Consider the following 15765-nt stretch of genomic DNA (forward strand, 5'->3'; position numbering starts at 1 on the left):
CAATTTTTCAATATGCTTTTTAAAAAAGTCTTGAAGAAGTGCATCCCTTTTGACCCATAAATTTTACGTGTAGGAATTGATCCTAAGGCAATAAATGCACTGATTTTAAAAGTACTCATTATAATGTGGCTTATTATGAAATTTATCAAGATATCAGAAGTACTATCACTTAGCTACACTAGGGCATTGGTTAAACAAGTAATGGCATATTAATTTGATGGGATAGTATAAAATTCACAAATTATATGTATTGATGTAGAAAGAGTTATAATGTTCTCTTAAAGAGAAAAAATAAGTTTCTTAAATGGTATGTAAATAGGCACACCATTTCTAATATCTACCTACACATATCTATATGGGAAAATATTTAGACTATTAGATGCATTTTGTGACTAATTTTAATTTCCCTCATCTTTTTTTCCTTATTTACTATTTACTCATTAATCGTGGAAGAAAAAATAATCCAGGATGTTCTGTTGAGCTGTATCTCTCTGTAATATTCTTTTGTGCCAGTGAATGCTTTTAAATATAATATTTAGTGGATATTTTTAACCAATTTGGTACAAATGTTTTTTAACAAACTTTCAATTCTTCTAAAGGTTGTTGTTAAGACCAGTTTGGGGCTATAATTTATCTTGTTACTTACAGGGAAGGATCACAGGTGAAGATTTCAATTGATTAGAATAATTGCCTTCAAGTGATTTAAGTCTCACTAGCATCTCTGTAGATATTAAAAGTTCATAGAAAAATGGCTAGAGGAAAAATATAAGTATTCTTTGTTTTTTAATCTATTTAACTCTGTAGTTATGAATAAGGAAAATCAGAAGTGAGCAGTTGCCTAGGAAGCCACCTGGCTTTATTTACCTGGTCTGTTTATCCTCTATCAACACGTAACATATTCTTGAAAAGCAGCAAGTACTAAGCAGTCTCTCCTTGGATAATCTGATCTATACATACACATACACATATATACACACAATGGAATATTATTCAGTCCTAGAAGCCATAAAACGAAGCAATCCTGCCATTTGCAACCCCGTGGAATTCCCTTGTGGAATTCCTTCTGCCGAGCAGCCTGGCCCAGGCTCATGTTCCTCAATAGGCTTTGATAGTTAAATGGCTTAAACAAGATATTCAACCCTACCGGCCAAAAGGACCATCCGACGTGCAGGAGAGACGAAGGTCAACAGCCCTGACTTAATTCAAGGGCAGAGCAGCGTCTGCAACGCCACTGCACAGGAGGCTGCCTAGAAGTCCTCCCGGGCTCACCAAGAGACTCACCTGTTTTCGATTTGACCTGAGCCTCTGCATCTTTTCAGGAAGTGGCCAGGATTCACAAGCCAAGAGGAGGTCACCGCAAGAGGCAAAGGGGTTGTAAACTAGGATGTGATTTGGCTTTCACCAGCCACCATAGTCCTGCAGACTTGCAGTGATGTGCATTTTCAAAATCTAAAAGGCGATAAGCTCAAGATTCAACATTAATTAAATGAATATACCTCTCATGTGCTGTAGGCTAAATCTGAAAACTTACTCCATGCCTGTATGGCTTAGTTCCATATCTGTAAAATGGGAAAAATAATGTCTATTCCAAGTAAAAAACACAACAAAACAAGAAACCCAGATGGATGAATGGCCACTGCCCATCTCTCTGACCTTGAGGTGGATGGACCAAAATAGAGGACAGTATGCTAAGAAAAATAAGCCAGACACAGATGAATACCCTTGATCTCACTTATAATCTAAACAAGTCAAACTAATAGAAACAGAGAGTAGATGATGGTTACCAGGGGCTGAGGTTAGGGAAATGGGAAGATGTTGGGCAAAGGTACAAACCTCCCTTTTTAAGATGAGTAAGTTCTGGAGATGAGTGTACAGCACGGTGACTCTAATGAACAACACTGTATTATATACTTGAAATTCGCTGAGAAAGTAGATCTTAATGTTCTCACTACACACACAAAAAAGGTAATTGAGGTGATGGTTGTATTAATGAGCTTAATTGCAGTCATCATTTCACAACGTATACATATATAAAATCATCAGACTTTACAGCCTAAATATATGCAAATTTTGTTGGTCAATTATGCCTCCGTAAACCTGGAAAAATAGAATATAAATAAAATAAGTATATTAAAAGACATGTATTCAAATGACTAAACGACAGCAACAGAATCCCAAGCAGGTTCTCTGTAAATAACGTGGTTAATATCCTCAAGGTCTGCATTTCCTAAACCCTGTGTGATCTTTTGTTAGCTTGGCATTCAAGAGAATTCTTTATTAAATGAAGCTCTGGACAAAGCTTAGGACAAGGCTTACCATTTCTGAGTGTGCCAGTAATCTGTGACGTGCTGACAGGGTTTACGTGTGAACCGTGATGTGTCTCTGCTGGAAAGGCTGGAAGTGGGCAGGGACACCCACAAATTCTGATCCCTGGAAAAAGTGAGGGTCCCCCACGGCCAATTCCTGCCTCTGTGACACTCTTGCACTTGGTGGCAGGCTTCCATGTGTTCTGAGCCATTTGGACTCTCATATAACTTCCCTCATGCTGTTGTATGTTCTTGCTTATTTCACAACTGAAACTTTCAGGAAGAATGAGCTGGAACTCTATTTCCTAAATACAATATATAATCATTGAGAGAAATAAACATACATTGACCTGAGAGCATGTTTCCCCTTAACGTTTGGATGCTGTGGACTCCCCAGTCCTGTTGGGTAGGATCGGCTACCATGTGGTCAGAGTATCCATTGACTGGGTGTTAAACCAACTGCCCTCTTCAATCACTGGTTTTCACTGGGTCATCGAACACCAAAGCACGTCTCTGCCAGGTCAGAATTGGCCCTTTGAGGTTCTAGAAACTAGCAATCATCCTTCCTGAATATTCCCTTTTCCCTTAACTTCTGGGCTGTCAATTTTCCTCTCTTGCTGCTCAGTCCCTCTCCGTCACCTTCGAGGACACTTGTTTTTGACTCGCCCTTAGACATCTGTATCCCCCAGGTTCACACTGAGTCTCCCCTTCTTCTCTGTTTATTTCTTTATCCTGAGTGTTTATGCACTGCCACCTGCAGGACGCCCTCCCTGATGTCGTGACCCTACAGTCTGATGAGTTCCCACCTCCCGAGCAAGCAAGCTTGCTGGGGCAACGTCACACAGCCCTTCTCCTGCGGCACAGTCATCGGCTTACTTATGGGACTCCTTGGTTTAGTTTAGAGCTACCAGAGGACAGTTCCACACCCTGCGGGGCTTAAACAACTGACATTGATTGTCTCACAGTTCTGGAGGGTGGACGTCTGCAATCTAGCTGTCAACAGGTTTGCTTTCTTCTGACAGCCATGAGGGCAGGATGTGTTCCAGGCCTCTCTGCTTGGCATGTAGACAGCCGTCTTCTCCCTGTGTCTTTGCGTGGTCCTCCCTCTGTGCGTGTCTATGTCCTAATCCCCTCTTCTTATAAGAACACCAGTCGTGTGGGTCACACTCACATCCTGAGGTACTTGTGCTTAGAACTTCAACACATGGATTTGGGGGCCACAAGTCAGCCCATAACACCCTCAGTTAGATTGACTGTAAACCACGTGAAGTCAGAGACAAGGGTTTATTCCACTTTGTATTCCTGGCACATTGCACAAGGTTTGGCATGTGGAAGGTCATAAATACATTTGAAAAATTGAGGCAGTATTGGTCTCATCAACGTGAAATAGAAAATAGTTGACATGTTTGGAAACTTTTTATGATGATATATAGGTAGACAGATACCTGCATATATATTACATAATACATCAATACCACAGTATATGTCATATATCACATATATAACTTGCATACATATGAGTGTGTTTTGTGAGTACATATGTATAGATAGATAGATAGGTATCCACGTATAAGTTCAGCAAGCAATCGTCTTTCCCTGAATCTCATTGCTGCTAGGGTAGAAGTGGGTTTCAGAACGAAATCGAATTTATTTTAGGACAGGAAAGTAGGAAAGGCTTCTTGCGAGGTGACCAGGAGTGTCTGGTCCACAGTGTATGTGTGTGATTCTTCACACAGAGGAGGCTGGAGGTTCAGGTGAGTCAATGCCCGAGGTCACCCAGCCGGGAGGGGCATGAGTCCAGGCGAGGGTGGCTCCAGAGTCTGTGTTCCTAATGACTATAGGTTCCCAGAGTCTGCAGGTGAGGGAGAAAGCATGGGGCAGCCTCCGTGAGGCTCCAGCTGCCCCTGGGCCTCGATACAGAGCCGTGGGTGGAGGGAGCTCACTTGCTGTGATGGCACTTGTGACATGAGGGTGACAAGCACAGATCAGACCACCTGGGAAGGAGCAGCCATAGACCGAACCCAAGGGCTGTGTGTCCCTGTGTGAAGAGTAGCCAGGTTTGCAGCAGCCGGACGGCGACACAGGTGTGCCTCTGTCAGATGTGCCCCAGATTCTGATGATCTCGCATATCAGAGCTGTACCTTGGGTCCCATGCAATTAGGGACAGCTCATCTCCTACCCTCCTGCCACCAAGAATGTAGCAGCATTGGGGAGGGGGTGGATCTTACCAGCTAGTGGCATAAGAAAATGTCATTATATCAAGTGAGGAAAAAAGTTTCCTAAGAAAAAGAGAGACATTTCAGACCCTTGAAACGGGCTAGGATAACATCTTACCCCAAGATTAAGGGAAAAAATATTTTTGTAGTGTCTTAAATAATACATATTGCTAAAAATAACATCAAAGAGAAAATGGTGAGTGATCCAGAAATTAAATGTCATTTTGTTTTCTGGGTTTTTTTTTTTTTTTGCTTTTTTATTGACAGTCTTGGAGTATCACCTATGTGCATTTATTATAGAAATCTATTTGTAGATAATGTCTTTTTAATAATCAACAAATCATATGGATGTGCATCCATGCCTACAACCAGCTATTGGATCTTTTGAAAGTCCAGGTGGTACAGGAGGCAAAGAACCTCGTTTCCTGTTGGCAAAGCTCAGATGCCTGTCTTTGCAGGTGGCACTAAAAGAACCCGCCAGAATATTAGATGGAGCCGGGGATTAGAGACACACACTGGAGGGTTTGTTTCCCAAGTCACCGACTCAGATCCAGACCAGTTTGCTGCAACGGAGATATTTGGTACAGATGTGACCTCATGTCACCTGTGAATGGGGTGCCCCCCACTGTGCAGGTTTCTGGTGGGTGTGACCACCCCTAAGGCCAGGAGGGAAAAGCATGCCCCTGGGCTGCAGCCACATTCCCTGCTGGCCTCCTTCCTAGGTCACCCAGGTGGACGAGAGGCCCAAAGGACTTTCCACTGAGAAATGCTCTCTCTTGACCGTCTCTCCTATTACCATCCGTCTGGGCCATTTCCCGGGCTTCGTTCTGAGCTACTCCCTGACATTTAGTCCTTAAGCTTTAGAGGACAGGATTTGTCCCATTCTCTCCCAAATGGTTCTCTCTGCTTGACCTCTGGGTTAATGCCTAATGCCTGATTTGCTGAAGCCCTCGACGGGTCTATGACCTGCTCTCAATCCCTCCTGTCTGGGCTGGGCTCCTTTGCCCCGTCTCTAATAGGGTCCATCGTGCGCCTCCTTCTCCTTCCTTGACACACATGGATGTTCTCGCTGGCTTCAGTGAGGCCTGTATTACTGCTCTGGACCCCTTGGATGCCGTAGATGGAACAAGAATATGCCAGAGCTGATCCATTTGGCATTCACACTCGGCAGATCATGACACTGGCAGGAAATTGCCGTGCATGGAAAGATAAGAATGGCCTTCTCTTAATGATCTTAACTTTTTTTAAAAAAATTATTATTTATTTATTTATTTTGGCTGTGTTGGGTCTTCGTTTCTGTGCGAGGGCTTCCTCTAGTTGTGGCCACTAGAGGGGACCATCCTTCATCGCGGTGCGTGGGCCTCTCACTATCGCGGCCTCTCTTGTTGCGGAGCACAGGCTCCAGACGCGCAGGCTCAGTAGTTGTGGCTCACGGGCCTAGTCGCTCCGCGGCATGTGGGATCTTCCCAGACCAGGGCTCGAACCCGTGTCCCCTGCATTAGCAGGCAGATTCTCAACCACTGCGCCACCAGGGAAGCCCGGATCTTAACTTTTTATAGTCTTAAGCTGTGCTGCTGTTTCAGGAGCTCACATCATGAGCAAAAACAAAAGCATAGAAACCACTTAAAATGGATTTATTGAGACTCCGGTGTATGCAAAGTCCCAGGATGAGGGCAATTAACAAGGTGCCAGTTGTACCCTCAGGGGACTCACAGTTCATTCGAGGAAGCAGACATCGATATGACCATCAAAAGTACAAGACTGGCTCTTATAACTTCCATAGACATATATGGGTCAAGTGCTAAAAGATTATGAACACGGGACAGTTGATTCTACCTGAGATAATAAGAGAAGATTTTTGGAGGGGATATCTTTTACAAAAGCTTTGAAATCTGAGACTTTAAACAGGCAAACGTCAGCCAAAGGGCTCTGGATGGGAGAGGACAGCTCAAAGTCAGGGAAGCATGAAGGTATAAGATGATTTAGGGAGCAATTCCAGAAAGGGCACAAAGAGAGAGAAGGCAGGACATGGTCAGAGTCATATCATGAAGCATCTTCAGTCCCATGCCAAGAAAGCTGATTTTTCTCAGAGTGATTTGGAGCCATTGGAGTATTTTTAGGAAAGTGCCTGTGAGTCGTGATTTGGCTTGGGTGTCTCCACAAATCTGCACTTTGGAAATTGTTGCTCTCGAATTGTTGTCCCCAGTCCAGCAACTCACCTGACAAGTCACAACTCAGATGTCGCATTTCCAGGAGGGTCTTCCGCCAAGAAGAGTTGGACCCCTACTGTGGATGTGTATCGTGACCCGTGTTCCCCATTTGGCGATGCTTACCCTACATGTCATACCCTGAGGTCACTCTTCTCTGAGAGATTCTGGGCATCTTATTTTGCTGACAGCTGTATCTTTGGGGCCTAGGATGGTTGTTTATAAATGTTGAATTGGGTTCTATTTAGGGCAGTTCATGTCAGGGTTACACCGAGTGGATTCGAGTAGGGAGGGGCAGGAAAGCAACGCACAATTAAAGAAACCTTTTCCACAGCACAATTAGAGGTGATAGGGTTTGGGGGAGAACCTGGGCAGTGCTGGGTTAGAAGAATGAACACTGCAGGGTTGAATGCCCACAACTTAGCAACTGAACAGACGCTGTGTGCAAATCTAAAGTTGAGGAGGCGGCTATGAGGTGAGGGTGCTGCACACACTCTGATCCTTCCCTTGGATCCACTGCACTCACGCCTGTTTTGGTGCGGCCAGGGTTACCCATCTGAGAACTTGCTGCTCCCAGAAATCCACGGAACCCGGTGCATCTAGGGTCTAAACATCTACCAAAGGCCAACCTCAGGGGTGGGTATTGAGGGCATTTCTGGGGCAGCTGAGTTGTGTCTCTCTGGATTTCCTGAGGGTTTATTAAAGTAAGGGGAGAGTGGATGGCCAGTCAGGGTTTCTGGGGCATGAAACCGGGGAGTCCGTTCAAATCTATTCTGCGTGACTGGCCCCCTCTGAGTCGTGCGTGGGTCTGTGTGGAGGCCTGGGTCCCAGGCAGATATGACACCATCGCTCTCTCCCAGCACCATCCCCCTGCCCACTCTGCTCACCTCCAATGCTATAAAGAGATCTGATTCACCCCATGAAGGCATCTTAAATCATGAACACCCAGCCTGGCATCATAACATGAAGGATTGTACAGAGTAGCCTTCACTTTGTGAGATGGGACCTGGGTTAGGCCCCCTGGGAGTGTTTAAACTTACCCCTTCCATTTTCCCATCCTATGTATATTCAACCTCTACTAACTGCCCAGCACTTTACTGGGTGCTAGAGAGACATCGGTGGTAACACAAGCTTCATGTGTCACAGGAAAGATGCCCATCCAATAAGTAACCACACAAGAGACCGGGTCGTCACTAATTTGAAATGTCTGCAAAGGATAAACTAGGGAGCGAGGAGAGGGCAGAAGGAGGGAGAAGCAGCTTCACCTACGTGGTCAGGTCAGGCTTCCCTGAGAATGTGACATATCATCTGAGCTCTAAAGGATGCCCAGTCTTACCAGGCAAATGGATAGGAAGCGGGTGGTGGGGTAGATGCGAGAGAACAGCGTATGTCAAGACCCTGAGCAGGGAAGGAGCACTGGCTGTACGTGTGGGCTCAATGAAGTCAAGTTCATCCCAGAGTGGAAGCAAGGGGAGAGTGTGAGCCTGGAAGGATGGGTGTCCCATCCTGGAGGGAGCACCAGGGGCTCCAGAATCTATAAATTACTTTTGCAAAAGGCATAGGAGGTATGAGGCACACAGAGAATGTGAAAGATGATGCTAGAGTCATAGGGTGGATAAAATTACCAAGAGGGAAGGGTGTAGCCATGGGTGTATAATAACGATATAATGATAGAATCTTCAAAAGTGCCTGGAAGAAAAAAAGGCAGAGAGAGAGAGAGAGAGAGAGAGAGATTGTTGTCCAAGAGAGAAGATCTTCATGAGAGCTAACCATGAATGCCAAGAGGGTGAAAGAAAAGTCTATTAGAAAGTATCAATTTGATGAAAGGAAGAACTTTTAACGGAGAAGTCTTCCGTGGTCTGCTTTTAAATAGGCGGTGGGTGTTTTTTTGTTTTTGTTTTGCAGTCGTAGTTGTTTTTCCAAGAGGGTATATGTGTGTGTGTAAAACCTTTGGAATAACTTTCTAGAAATATTTGTATGTAAATATGTAACTATTGTGTGTGTATATGTACATGCTTGTGTATCTGGTATACATATATTTGTGTATGTCCACGCACTTACATAGCTCTTTTTTTCATTGCTTTTTCTGTTCTTCCAAAGTAAGGACTACCTTTTACTTCCATTGTTATTTTCTTCAGTGCCCAAAATAAGGCTTATGGTGGCAGCATTAGAAACTCAATATAAAATATGTATGTATGTTCACAAGACAGCAGATTTCACTATTAACATGAATAACACCCAATTAGAAATACGGCATTTCAGGAAAACTTCATTTGATCAGATTACTCTAGTTAATTTTGACAAAACAGAGATAAATGAACCACCACACTCTGATTAAATGTCCACAAGAGCACAGAAATAACACAGCTTCCAGATGACTTTCTCCCCAACTTGACAAGCAATGAGTCTCTTGGAAGTAACAGATTTATTAAATTCCTTAGTCTCCTTAGGGAGGCTGGGTAATTTACAGTCCGTGTTGATGGTATTAATGCTTTCCGGCTTCTTAGTCATCGTCGTTAAAGAGGTTTAACCACCAAGGAACCCCCAGAGATTTATGTGATGATTTCCTAAAGACATAAGAAATCTGGCTTAACGTCAGAGGAGTGCTCAAAAAGAGCTCTCTGAAAAAACTGTAGCCTTTCCCAATGCATTTCAGAACACTATCTTGGTGACTCAAGTCTACAGCTTTCAATTTACATAAGTAAACAGATGAGTCACAGACACAGGGCGTGATGTTTGGGAAGAAGAGTGTGCTGGGCCCCTTTATGTCCCAAACGAGGAAAGAGGAGCTGATGGAGGTTAAGTGGAAAAAGACGTTATGGGTATATTAAAAATAGGATCACAGAATTTACGGTAAAGCTATTTGGAGAAAATGGAACAGCCTGGACGGTTCTATGTTGGCTCAAAGACGATCATCTTAACTTTAAGGATCCCATGAGGGATCTTCGTTTATTTATTTTTAAATTTACTTTCATTTATTTATTTTTTATACAGCAGGTTCTTATCAGTTATCCATTTTATACATATTAGTGTATACATGTCAATCCCAATCTCCCAGTTCATCACACCACCATCCCCGCCACCGCTTTCCCCCCTTGGCGTCCCTACGTTTGTTCTCTACATCTGTGTCTCTATTTCTGCCTTGCAAACCGGTTTATCTGTACCATTTTTCTAGGTTCCATATATATGTGTTAGCATATGGTATTTGTTTTCTCTTTCTGACTTACTTCACTCTGTATGACAGTCTCTAGGTCCATCCATGTCTCTACAAATGACCCAATTCCGTTCCTTTGGCAGAAGCAAAACCTTGTTGAACCCTTTGAAAGAAATGAATTTGCCAATGGATTAAATCGCTTAATTTAGCATTATTAAAAAACATTTTGAGAACTACTGATACCTTTAGCCGTATCTGTAGGGATTGCTCAGTAGCCACACTGTTGGGCTTGATGAGTTCCCTGACCTGGTTTGAGATGCTCCAGAAATGAAATGCATCTACCAGTTCCTTAGAAAGACTTTTTCCCAGCTGATTGCATTGAGGTATTCTTTTTTTCCTCACCATCCTCCTTTATTTTATAAGCCCAGAAATCTTTGATTTGCTTAATTTTACCAGGTCCTTTGTTTCTACATGCTTAGGATAAAAAAGTTGTCAGTATATTGTAAGCTAATAGACAAAGATATTTGTTATCCCATCATTTCCTCTTTTCTCTTGAAAGTGGTTCTGCTTTCTATCTTGTACTAACCATGTCAAGTCCACTATTGCTCCATAATTTACCTCTCACTTCCCAAACTATTTATTTATTAGAAAACCAATTCCAACAGATTTATAAGAAATACAGCTAAGAATTGTAGAGGACTTGTAGGAGACCTCACTGCAACAAAGATAGACGTTCAATCGTTGATAATTACGGACAGGGTTTAAACTGCACTGGTTCTCTAGGGTTATTAACAGGTATACAGTGATGACAGTTTCTACCTTATGGACTTTCTTTCAGGACTGTTTTCGAATGAAAAGTAGGATACACACATTAAAAGGCTGTAGTAGTTTTCCATTGCCGCCAATAACAAATTAACACAAATTTGATAGCTGAAACCAATACAAATTTATTACCTTATGGTTCTACAGGTTATAAATCTTATACAGGTTTTGCTGCAATGAAATCAAAGTGTCGTCAGGGCTGTGTCCTTTCTGGAGGCTCTAGGGGAGAATGCACTTACTTGCCTTTTCTGTCTTCTAGAGGTCACCCTCGTTCCTTGGTCCATGACCCTTTCCTCCATCATCAAGGTCAGCGACCACCTGTGGAGTTTGCACAAGCCTCACTCTGACTCGATTTCACAGATATCCTCTGACTGTCTTATTCTGTCTCCATCTTCCACTTTTAAGGATCTTTCTGATTACATTGGGCCACCCCATCATCCAGGGTAATCTGTAACTTCATCATATCATCAAAGTGCCCTTTTCCCATGTAAGGTGACATAGTCATAGGTTGTGGAGATTAGGATGTGGACACTTTGGGAGCCATTACCACAAAGATATTCAGTTGAATTTCTTTACCTCTAAACCTTATCTGAATCATCCAGGATCTTACTAAATCTGCCCTATCATCCGCTGGCTTCCATATTAGTCAACTTTCTTTAAATTTGCTTGTAATGAAGGAACGATTGACTTTGTAATATGATCTTTCTGTTAAATGGCATCTCTAAGGTTAGCCCCTGCCCTAAGGAAGGTGAGAGAACAACTCACAATTCCAAGGATAGGTCTTATATGGAACAATGACCTGCCCCCATATGCCCCCCAAAACAGAGGATGTGAATATTTGTTGCATTCACACAGCCAGGTCAAGAAATCCATGCATGTTAATTCACTCTGGAGTATGATTCATTTGCATGGCTTGGCTCCAACCATGGGAAATAAATTATATAATTGTTACTAAATCCTCACCTTTGATTCTATATAAAAGAAATCTGGGGCTTCCCTGGTGGCGCAGTGGTTGAGAATCTGCCTGCCAATGCAGGGCACACGGGTTCGAGCCCTGGTCTGGGAATATCCCACATGCCGCGGAGCAACTCAGCCCGTGATCCACAACTACTGAGCCTGTGTGTCTGGAGCCTGTGCTCCACAACGAGAGGCTGCGATAGTGAGAGGCCCGCGCACTGCGATGAAGAGTGGCCCCCGCTTGCCACAACTAGAGAAAGCCCTCGCACAGAAACAAAGACCCAACACAGCCAAAAATAAATAAACTAAAAAAAAAAAAAAAAGGATGCCACTATTTGGAAAAAAAAAAAAGAAATCTGCACAGGAATTATGCATTTTTTGAATATATACACTAGTTTGATATATATCGTCTAGTTATATTCCTTACTCAATATTTTACAAACTGCCTCATATATAATAAAGCAAGACTCAGCAGACTATGGCCCACAGGTCAAATCTGGCCTATAAGCTAAGAATGGTTGTTACATTGTTAAGTGGCTGAAAAAAACATCAAAAAAGAATAATATGTTGTTATGCAGAAAAATTACATGAAATGCAAGTTGTGTCCATAAGTAAAGTGTTGTTGGAACATATCACACAGGGCTGCTTTGGGGCTACAAGGGCAGAGGTGAACAGTGGCAACAGAGACGATGTGACTCATAAACCCTAAAATATTTCTATCTGGGTATTTATTGTTCAAGTTTGTCCACTAACACAAAACTGACATTTTTTTGTAGGTAAGTATTTGGGAGATAAGGCGGTGAAAGGGGGATTTGTTCATGTGCATTGCTAATGTTGATATGGAACTAAAATGTAACTCCACCTAGTTTTTGAAATCAGAACCACTCCAAGAGAATCTAATTAAGGATAAACAATATTTTTAAAGCAACAGCAAAATAAACATGTATTTCAGTTATAAAAATTTTAGTAAGTAGATATAGGTGAGCTGGATCAATGTGGGTTTCTGAATCCAGAATTTACTTCTCTCTTGGCCATTGTCACTATTAGGCAAAGAGGTATGTGACCTTTTTCTAATAGAATTTGTAACGTAATCTCACCAGGAAAAGAAAGGTGGGGGAAGGAGCCTTCAAAAAAAATATTAGAATGATGAAATGTTTTTTGGAATCAGTCGTATCCAGCTTCACCAGCCTGTGCTACATAAATCCAAGCAAAGAGTCAGATCTGAGTAATGTATTTCCTCTTACAGAAGATTATTTCAAACAGTGACACAAACACTGTTGCAATTGGTTCCAGTCAAGGTTTGGCTTTTCACTTTGAATGGATACTGCACATTTTTAAACCTGAGAGTTGACATTGAGCACCCTGACATCAGAAAGCTTGCCTACATATTTCACTGGATGCAGCTTTTCCTCCAGGTAAAAGTAGGAGTAACTAGGGAAACGCTCTACACAGCCAACCCGTGCCTAGCAAATTCCAGGCATAGAGTACGATTTCCAGCGGTGGAAATTGCCAGCCAGCCCGCAAAGGGCCCCACCAGTTTCAGCTCCAGGGCAATTTGTGAATCCCTGACATATCATCTGCACGAATAAGCATCATTTTGAAAATAGTTTTACAGCTGAGATGCAAAATAATTATACAATGTGTAACCCCATGTAAGTAGCTTTAGGAGCATTTACACGTGCATCTATACCATCTCTTTAAACACCTTGATCTAGGTCTTTTCAAGTCCAGTTTACAGACTGGAAAACTGAGGTTCAGAAAAGATAACCCAGGGATACAGCGCCTCAACTAGTGCAAGTGGAGCCAACATACAATCGTCTGTCTGAAGCATCCAATCCAGTAGTACTTAGGCCACTGTCCAGAACGGAATGCATCACAGCATCTCTAACCATCAAGAGCTCCTCTGCCTGAGAAGGCATGTACTCCTTAGTAATGACACAAAGTTTTCAATAGTAGGAAGTAAATGACTTGCTTTTTCTGACAACCAGAGTGCAAATTGTAAGTGGACTGGATATTTTCAACAGCTTAACCAGAGGTTGATCCTGTCTTACTTTTGAAAGATTTAATTTTGTTTAACATACTACTTTACTCACACATGATTTTATTCCATGTTGAATCTCTTTGACAGTTCTTGTCACTAATCTCATAAACATCCCTCTTCTTCACTTGAGCAGGAAAGGCCCAGGTTGTGAATCTGCAGATGGGGCCCTGGAAACATTGGATGTTATCAGTTATCTGAGTCGACTTCAGGTGAAACCGAATTGCCAAGTGTTTAAATAGTGAAGGGCAGACTTGTATCATTTGCCTATCTTTTCCTTTTGTAATTCATTATGATCGAGGTCCTGATAAGAAGAAATAAGAGATCAAAAGAATATCTGCTCATTTAATCATCATTAATAAAGAAGAATCAAAATGTCCAATATTTGTGAAAGCCTTTATTCCATCAAGGATGAATATAGCATTTCTTTGTGGGCAAAGATGAAATTACCTGAAGTGCTTCAATGTGGAAATGCAGCTAATAAATGGCGTCTGTTTTAGGCAACTCTACATAAAGACTATTGGCGCTCAGTTGTAAAATCGGGTTTGAGACGGGACATTTGCGCTGCTGGTTTACAAGAGAGATTTTCTTCATTCTCTCTTCCAGGCTGACCGGCATGAACCTCCCTTCTCCTGTTATCAGTAGCAAGAATTGGTTACGACTCCATTTCACATCCGACAGTAACCATCGACGGAAAGGATTTAATGCTCAGTTTCAAGGTAAGAAGGCTCCATCTTATAAGAAAAAAAAAAAAAATGTATTCACACTGCATAAATGCAACTACCTGATTTAGTGATTTACACATAAGGGGACCTCAAAACAGAAATGGCAGATTGTTTGTAGCCAGGTAAAACAGAGAGTCTATAGTCAATAGTCTGTAGGGTTGATTCTGAAACTTTCTCTCTAATTTCTAGGGTTTATTCCTGGATAGTACTGTATAGTTTCCTATATGTTTCTAATAATCAATAATTGTTATCAATACTGTGAAAAGGTTGATGGAAACTATTCCACATGCATCTGTAAATAAAACTAGTATGGCACTGTCAGAAAGCTAGATGCTGTCCCAAGCAAACTTCTCCAGCTTTCCCCAAATCATGGCCGTGAGAATGCCAGTTCAATTAAGGCAGAATTCCCTGAACACTTGCCACAGGGAAGCTGGGACCCCAAAATGAGGAAATTATGACAACCCCCATGCTCCAGAAACTAGCAGATCAGAAAGATAATTTGTAAACAGCTCCCATGAAAGATGGAACAGAAAGAGAATCACGGGAGCCACTTAAGGAGGTTTTAGTAATATTCCAACAAGTGGCTCTGAATGACTCCTATCTGAAACACATTTTAAAATCCATAATGCCTTCACTCTGTCCTTTTGGGCAAGAAGTTAAAAAGAATAAGAGTAATCTTCAGGGATTTAAATACAGATGATGCTGAAGAGGACACGTGTTGAGTTTTATCTGCCACCGGGATCCTTGGGGCTTGTGAACCCTCATGGAACGTGCCTGACTTGGAGTCCAGGGACAATTTTATTTCAGCAAAATGCATTTTATTCATAAGGAGCATTGTCCACCCCTCAGTTTCTTCTGATGCTGCCAGAAAGCTCTTGAATTGCAAATATACTGCCTTGAAGCTTGGTAAGAGTCACAGTAATTTGTTTTCACTTATTCTGGGACCCAGGCAAGGCCAGTCTTTTTCTTCCCATACCTGCCTTTGTGTGCCTTTATCTTTCAAGGCCACATATTCTAACTGTAGTTATAGGAGAACAGGTATGGAAAGGACATATCAGTGGGGACTGGGGACACTAGGTGATATAGTGGTGGGGGATGAGGAATACACCACCCAGTCTCGTAGGAAATTGTGAGTCTTCTCCGTATTACTCCACATCAACAGATACATCTATCCCTGATTTAAAACCATCGTAGATCACTATTTGGAATAACAATGGACTGATAAGACAGGTAGGTAGGTAGATCTATAGCGTTATTTCTAAACTGGTGATTGATCTTCTCCAAAGGTCCTGATTAACTGATTGGTATGGAACTACAGAAAAATTTCTAGGTATCATCCT

General features: G+C 42.2%; 1 protein-coding gene across 1 annotated transcript in view; it reads left to right on the plus strand.

The window, feature by feature from the left end:
• The window catches only part of CSMD1 (CUB and Sushi multiple domains 1), a 1818880-nt gene that overhangs the window by 1159944 nt on the left and 643171 nt on the right, over nucleotides 1-15765 (plus strand). The window contains exon 6 of the mRNA XM_061177359.1: nucleotides 14307-14419. Coding sequence (XP_061033342.1) covers nucleotides 14307-14419 — 113 coding nt within the window. The remainder of the gene's footprint in view (nucleotides 1-14306; nucleotides 14420-15765) is intronic.

Source organism: Eubalaena glacialis, chromosome 20 (assembly GCF_028564815.1).
Source record: "Eubalaena glacialis isolate mEubGla1 chromosome 20, mEubGla1.1.hap2.+ XY, whole genome shotgun sequence".
NCBI classification, from domain to species: Eukaryota; Metazoa; Chordata; class Mammalia; order Artiodactyla; family Balaenidae; genus Eubalaena; species Eubalaena glacialis.